Source organism: Rhincodon typus, chromosome 28 (assembly GCF_021869965.1).
Source record: "Rhincodon typus isolate 14 chromosome 28, sRhiTyp1.1, whole genome shotgun sequence".
Lineage (NCBI taxonomy): Eukaryota > Metazoa > Chordata > Chondrichthyes > Orectolobiformes > Rhincodontidae > Rhincodon > Rhincodon typus.
Window position 1 is genome coordinate 39,678,690 of NC_063359.1, and position 7,313 is coordinate 39,686,002.

At 44.1% G+C, this 7,313-nt stretch overlaps 1 protein-coding gene across 1 annotated transcript in view; it reads left to right on the plus strand.

Annotated features, from left to right (window-relative positions):
• Positions 1-104: 104 nt before the first annotated feature.
• gtf3c5 (general transcription factor IIIC, polypeptide 5) overlaps positions 105-7,313 on the plus strand; it is a 13,998-nt gene continuing 6,789 nt past the window's right edge. The window contains exons 1-5 of the mRNA XM_020515744.2: positions 105-985; positions 1,906-2,104; positions 3,603-3,798; positions 4,450-4,554; positions 6,961-7,075. Of these exons, the coding sequence (XP_020371333.1) occupies positions 853-985; positions 1,906-2,104; positions 3,603-3,798; positions 4,450-4,554; positions 6,961-7,075 (748 nt within the window). The 5' untranslated portion in view covers positions 105-852. The remainder of the gene's footprint in view (positions 986-1,905; positions 2,105-3,602; positions 3,799-4,449; positions 4,555-6,960; positions 7,076-7,313) is intronic.

The following is a 7,313-nucleotide window of genomic DNA, read 5'->3' on the forward strand; positions in this document are numbered from 1 at the left end:
CCCCCAATAAACACCCCCACCCTCAAATAAACACCCCCACCCCACCCTCACCGTCAAATAAACATCCCCACCCCTAATAAACACCTCACCTCCCAATAAATGCCCCCACCCCCAAATAAACATCCCTACCACATTAAACACCACCGACCCCAAATAAACACCCAATCCTCAATAAACACCACCCCAAATAAACACCCCCACCCCATTAAACACCCTTGTCCCCACTAAGTACTTCCACTTCCATTAAACGCTCCCAGGACAGGGACAGTACGGGATTAGATACAGAGTAAAACTCTCTCCACAGTCCCCATCGAACACTCCCAGGACAGGAATGGCATGGGGTTAGGTACAGAGTAAAGCTCTCTCTACACTATCCTCAGTAAACACCCGCTGGATAGGGGCCAAAACAATATTAGATATGGAGTAAAGCTCTTTCTACATTGTTTTTATAAAACGCTCCCAGGATAGGGACAGTATGGGGTTAGAAACAGACTAAATCTCCCACTACACCGAAATTTGTTTTGATTTTTTAAACTGTTTAAACAAGTCATATCTCATTGGTCTTTGTGGGATCTTACAGAGTGGATATTAGCACATATTCTGCATTGCAACATTTAAATATGTTATTGCTTATAATTTGCCAGGAGGTAGCCATAATGGTGCTATATTATTGCAAGTCTTGTTTATTATCTTTCACTCTGTTGTACAGCCACTATTCACGCAATAATCCTTCTAAACCTGTTTACTTTGGTATAGACCTATGCTGACCCGTCCCGGAGGCTGGAACTGCACTTCCGCCCAAATGACCCTTACTGCCACCCAGTGTGTGCAAACCGTTTCCCGTCAACCAGCATGCTGCTCAGGGTAAAGAGGAGGTGGAGAAAAATGACAGCAGGAACATCTCCTGTGGAGGAAGGCAGAGGAGAGGAGGTTAAATACGAAATGGAAATCCTTGGACTTATTGGGACCACTTATAAATTCCAGGGTAATGCCTTCTTGGGTTGTGTGTGGATGCTATTTAATGCCTCTGAAGAACTGGGGAAATAACTGTTTGTGTTGACTCAATGACAGCCTAAGTTTGGCGGTGGTTGATGTAAAAAATTTCTATTGATTCAGGAATTTTTGGTGACAACTGAGGAGATACAATGGGAATGAAACTCTGCAGAAATGTAACCAGTGACCATTATGCTGAGGTGACTGTAAAATATAAGAGCAGAAGTAGACCATATGGCCCATTGAGTCTGCTTAGTCATTTGGTATGATCACATCTGTTCTGATAATCCTCAACTGCACCTACCTGTCTTATCTTGTAACCCTCGACTCCTTTGCTGGTTAAAATCTATCCATCTCAGCCTTAAACATATTTTAACAACCCAGCCCCAGCAGCCCTCTGTAGTATGGAATTTGACAAAATGTCTATCCTCATAGAATCATCAAATCCCTACAGGGTGGAAAGAGGCCATTTGACTCATTGATTCTACACTGACCCTCTGAAGAGCACCCCTCCCAGACCCTCTTCCCCACACTATCCTCGTAAGCCCACATTTCCCATGGCTAACCCACCTAGCCTCCACATCCCTGGACACTACGGGGCAATTTAGTATGGCCAGTCCACCCAACCTGCATGTTCTTTGGACTGCAGGGGGAAACCGGAGCACCCGGTGGAAACCCACGCAGACACAAGAAGTACGTGCAAACTCCAAGCAGACAGTCAGCCAATGCTGGAACCAAACCCAGCACTGTGAGACAGCAGTGCTAACCACTGTGCCACCCTCTGAGAGGGCTCCTCTTATTCTTCTAAACTCTAAAGAGTACAAGCCTGCGCTAGCATCCTGATTCATTGACACCTTCCCTCACTATAAGTCCAAATTTAATAAATGTGGGTCTTCTGATTATGTCTGATAGGAATGTCCGATTTCCAGTTTCTGGTCATGCACACTACAGCAAGTGGCTCGCAAGTGTCCATGTATGACAAGGTCATTCTCCGTAAGCCTGAACACAGAGAGTTTTTTGACCAGGATTTGCCACTTTACATTCCTCCACCGATATTTTCCCGTGTGGATAACCCTGTGGATTATTACTACCGGCCAGAAGTCCAGCACAGGTCAGTAGAGGCATTCAGTGCTGGGGTTTCAACTTGTTAAAAGCAAAATACTGCAGATGTCAGAAATCTGAAATAATCTGAGACACTCAGCAGGCCTGGCAGCATCTAGGGTGAGAGAAACAGAATTAACATTTCAAGTCTGATATGTTTCTTCTTTGGAACAGAACGCTTTCAGTGAAGATTCTTTGCACTGAAAACATTAGCTCTGTTTTGTTTGACCAGCAACACTGCCAGACCTGCTAAGTTTCTGAAACACTTTCTGTTTCCAGTTCAACGCTTTAAATTTGCCCGGGCAGCATCATCAAAGCAAGAGTGTAATCACCTCCATAAGGTTGTATTCTGAGTGATTCTTGATGGCTCTAAGTTCATTACACTGTTATATTTTGGCTCTCATTCCTCCTCCTGTTGTCCCGCAAAGCCAACTGACTTACTTTGAGGCTTTGTCAGTGATATTCTGCAGCTCATCACTTGCTGTTGTAGGTGAGAGGGACATATGTCCATGTGAGGCAAATGTGAGTGGCCTTGTGGTAATTTCTGTGCCTTCACGTCACCGTGGCTGAGTGGAATAGCACACTCACATCTGAGTTCAGGATTGTCGATGTGAATTCTAGTCTAGGTCTTGAACTTCTAATCTAGGCTGACATTGCAGTGCAGTTACTGAGGGAGTGCTGCATTGTTCGAGGTGCAGCCTTTCAGGTGAAATGTTCAAATAAGAACCCACTGGTGTTTGGATGTGAGAGATTTCAAGGCAGGATTCAAAGAGCAATATCCATCTGTCATCTGGGAGCTAAAACAGATCGTCTAATCACTATTTCATTGATGTGCATGAGACCTTGTTTTGCACAGAAGAGCTGCAGGGTTTCCTTAAGCTATAGCTTTTCAAAAAGTAATGAAATGACTCCAGACTGCTTTGGCGTGCCCTGGGATCATAAAAGATGCTATAAAAATGAAAGTTAATACTTCCTGTTAACAGATCTGTATTTTGTCGCATTGGCACATGGTTAGTAATGGCAAACTGACATAGGAAATCAATGACATTCTCCAAAGAGCCAGTTACAGATTGGCAGTGTGTGGGTTTTATAATAGATCTCCACCCACTGTTTAGGGATCACAAAGAAGAGGAGCGATGAGAGAGGGATTCCGTTCTTTAGTTATGTCAGCTTTTATTTGCTATTGAAAAGGGGGGTGGTGGTGATGGGGGTCGGTTAGCTCAGTTGGCTGGAAGGCTGCAGAATTGCACCATCAGCCTGGGTTTAACTCCCTGCACCAGCTGAGGCTACCATGAAGGACTGTCCTTTTCAAGTCGTCCCCATGCCTGAGGCAAAGTGACCCTCAAATTAAACCACCACCGGTTGATTCACTCTAAAGCGAGAGCAGCTCTATGGTCCAGTAAGACTGTGGCAACTTTACCTAATGAGAGAACAGTCAAATATCCAGTTTCTGTGAAAACATTCCAGTGAAGTTTGTTTGAGTTATTTTTGCTTTTCCCTGTTTGCAGAGATGGTTACCATCCTCCAAAACTATCCAACGAGAACCTGATTGGCCTGGGGCGAGCTCGCCGTCCTCACAATGCCATATTTGTGAATTTTGATGATCCAGAGGTGCCATCCCAGCCTCTTGAAGCTGCTGTTCAGAACTGGAGGAAATTCAACACACAGACCACAGACCGGAAAGCTGAAGAGGAGCTGAAGAGGGTGAGTGATGAAGGTGTCTGTGCTTCATCTATATCTGGTATTTCTCCAGATCAGCACCACTTTTGAACTAAAGTTTTAAAGAACAGCAGGGCACTGTCCTGCCAATATTTATCCCACAGCTAACATGTAGAACAGATTATCTCCTTGTTTGCACTTTACAGTCTGCAGAGCTTTCTGCATTAGCTGCTGTGTTTTCTACATTGCAACAGTGACAACATTTCAAAAGTGCTTCATTTTTTTTCTGAGATTGTTTGGGGCATCCTGAGTTTGTGACAAGCACAGTGTAAATGCAAGTCCCTCCAGGGGAGGGATTTACTTAAATTGCAGGTTTGCCTATGCTGATACAAATTAAGCAGCTTGCTGGGGCACTTCATAGAGCTGTTCTAAGCCAACTGTCTGAAGTCTGTATTTAGTTTTGGCTCACCGTGTGCAGTGCTGTGGAATATTAAAATATTTAAAATTAAATTCCCCAGCTGCCTGAGGAAGATGCACAAATGGACTTTTTCTGATGTGGAGCCATTTCTCCCTCAGTGCAAACGCTGGGTGACTATGTCTTTTCCCTTTGCTAGTGAAGAATTAGTCATGTATCCACAAGCTTTAAAGAGAAAAGAGTGTAATTAGGATTGTTCACGTCTGTCTGTGCCTACACAGCTCTTCGAAATCCGACCCATCTGGTCCCGAAATGCTGTGAAGTCGAATATTGACATTCACCCAGACAAACTGAAGCTGCTTCTGCCTTTTGTGGCCTATTACATGGTGAGTCGCTGCTTTAACTTGGTTCCACTGATTAGTCCAGTTCACAAATGCATTGTCCAGTGTGATGGTAAACTGCACATGCTGTCGTTAACAGTGAAGTGTACAGACTGCGTCAATGATGTGAGTGTCTCTCTGTGGGTCTCTGTGCATTATCCAGGTACTGGTTCTGTCACTGGCTTGTCACCCCTGCTAAAGTGTGAACTGTGGCTCCTTCCCCAACAAATTGAATAGGTGACAGCACCAGGGAGGATGGTGTGTGGTAATGTCATTGGACGAGTAATCCAACATCCCAGGCATCAGGGGGCAGAGGTTCAAATCCCACCACAGCAGATATCGAATTGAAATACAGTTAATTAAAAAATCATCTGGAATTAGTCTCAGTAATGGCAAGCTTGACAACTGTCATTGTTATTTGTTGTTGTTGTTGTTGTCATTGTTATAAAACCTGTTTGGTTCATGAACATCCTTTAGAGAAAGAAATCTGCCATTCTAACCCAGCCTGGCCTGAGCGTGAGACTATAAGACCACAAGATGTAAGAACAGAGGTAGCCTATTCAGCCCATCGCGTCTGCTCCACCATTCAATGATATCATGGCTGATCTGATAATCCTCAACTCCCACTTTCCTGCCTTTGTCCATAATCCTGATTCCGTTTACTGATTGAAAGCCTGTCTATATCAGCCTTGAATATACTTAATGACCCAGTCTTCACAGCTCTCTGAGGTAAAAAATTCCAGATTCGCTAATTCTGAGATTATGACCTCTGGTTCTGATCCGTCCCACAAGGGGTAACGAGCTCTCCACATCTATTCTTGTCAAGGCCTCTAAGAATCTTAATTTGTTTCAATAAAGTCGCCTCTCATTCTTCTTCCAGACCTACAGCAATGTGGTTGATTCTTAACTGCTGTCTGAAATAGCGCTAGCAGGCCAGTCAGTTCACGGGCAATTAGGGATGGGCAACAAATGCTGGCCTTGTCAGCAACATCCACATCCCATTAAAGGAATTTTGAATAACTTGATATCTTAAGTTCACTTAAGAAGAATTGGTAGCAACATAAGATAGAGAGTGTGTGTGTATGTGTATGTGTATGTGTTGGGGGGGTGCATGGGCAAGGAGAGTACAGTCATCGTTTCTCAGTACGGGCCTCACCCTCAAGAACAAAGGGGAAAGAAATCGATCTGCTGTGGTGGGAGAGGTGTGAACTCAGTTTGTAATGAAGGTTTTATTGAATTCAGAGACTTATTTCTGTAGTATCTTTCTAATTACAAATTGTGTTTGGTACTATTTTCAGGCTTGATTGCGGAGGATTGATGTGTCCTGGTCTTTTGATATCCTTGGTGTGAGAGATGCTTGGGTAGATGAGGACAGAGTGGATCAACTCAGGGTGATGCTGAGCTTTGATCAGCTTGAAACTTCTTGAGGCCTTAAGGTCTTTCTAGCTGGGGAGGGCAACCTGTAAAATTCTACCGGGGTGTATGATGTTATGACTACACGGTAAATGGAGGAAGGATATCTCTGATGACCAGGGAGTCCAGAATCAGGGATCATAGTCTCAGGGCATGGGTAAGGTGTTTATAACTGAAATGAAGGGAAATTTCTTCGCATAGACAGTGATGAGCCTATCTAATTCCCTGCTACAAAAAGTAATTAAGGGCGAAACACTGAATGTTTTCAAGAAGGATTTCGATATTGCTCTTAGGGTTAAAGGGATTAAAGAACATGGGGAGAAAGTGGGTACAGGGTACTGAGTGGATGATCAGCTATGATCAAAATGAATGGCAGAGTAGCCTGAGAGAGCTGAATGGCCCACCAATACATCTATTTTCTTTGTTTCTCCGACTATGAGTTGCACCATCCCACTCCTTTCTAACGCTGTACTGGATGGCACAATTACATCATATAATACCAGATTCTCACAGAGCTTGTCTGTGATATCACTTAAACCAGGTTTCTTCCCCATAGCACTAACCTGTGAACAGTGAATAGATGTCATGTTTAAGCATTAGAGCAGACTGACAGATACATTAATAATGCAACTGTTAGTAGATTCTAACCAGGATAGTCAAACTAAGAGACATAGATTTTATTTGTGAAGAGTGTTTATTGATTATACCAGTCCTACAGTTCTCTCCTCAAATCCCTGTTCTTCCCTCTTTATAAAAAATATTTTTAATCAACCTGTTTGGACATGTTAGGTTACATCTTCAGGGCGAGTCTGATTTGAATGTTAGGGAGAGTTAGGGACATCAGCTGCATCATAAGACCCTCATATGTTCCTGCTTTATATCAAGAAATTAATTAATCAAACAATAGCCAATGGCTGCTTCCCTTCTAGCTTTAAAACTTTATTTTTTTTTAGGACTAATTTTGTTACATCTCCCCTCCCCTTACATTCTTTGTTACAGCTTACAGGGCCCTGGCGGAGTCTCTGGGTCAGGTTCGGGTACGATCCACGAAAAGATCCCAAAGCGAAGATTTACCAGGTGTTGGATTTCAGGCTTCGATGCAGCACCAAGCATGGTAACTGGCAGCAAGAATCCATTCGACCCTCCAATAGTGCAGCATTCCCTCAGCACCAACCCTCCAACAGTGCGTCCCTCCGACAGTGCGGCACTCCCTCAGCACCAACCCTCCAACAGTACGTCCCTCCGATAGTGCAGCATTCCCTCAGCACCAACCTTCCAACAGTGCGTCCCTCCAACAATGTGGCCCTCCCTCAGCACTGACCCTCCGACAGCGCGGCGCTCCCTCAGCACTG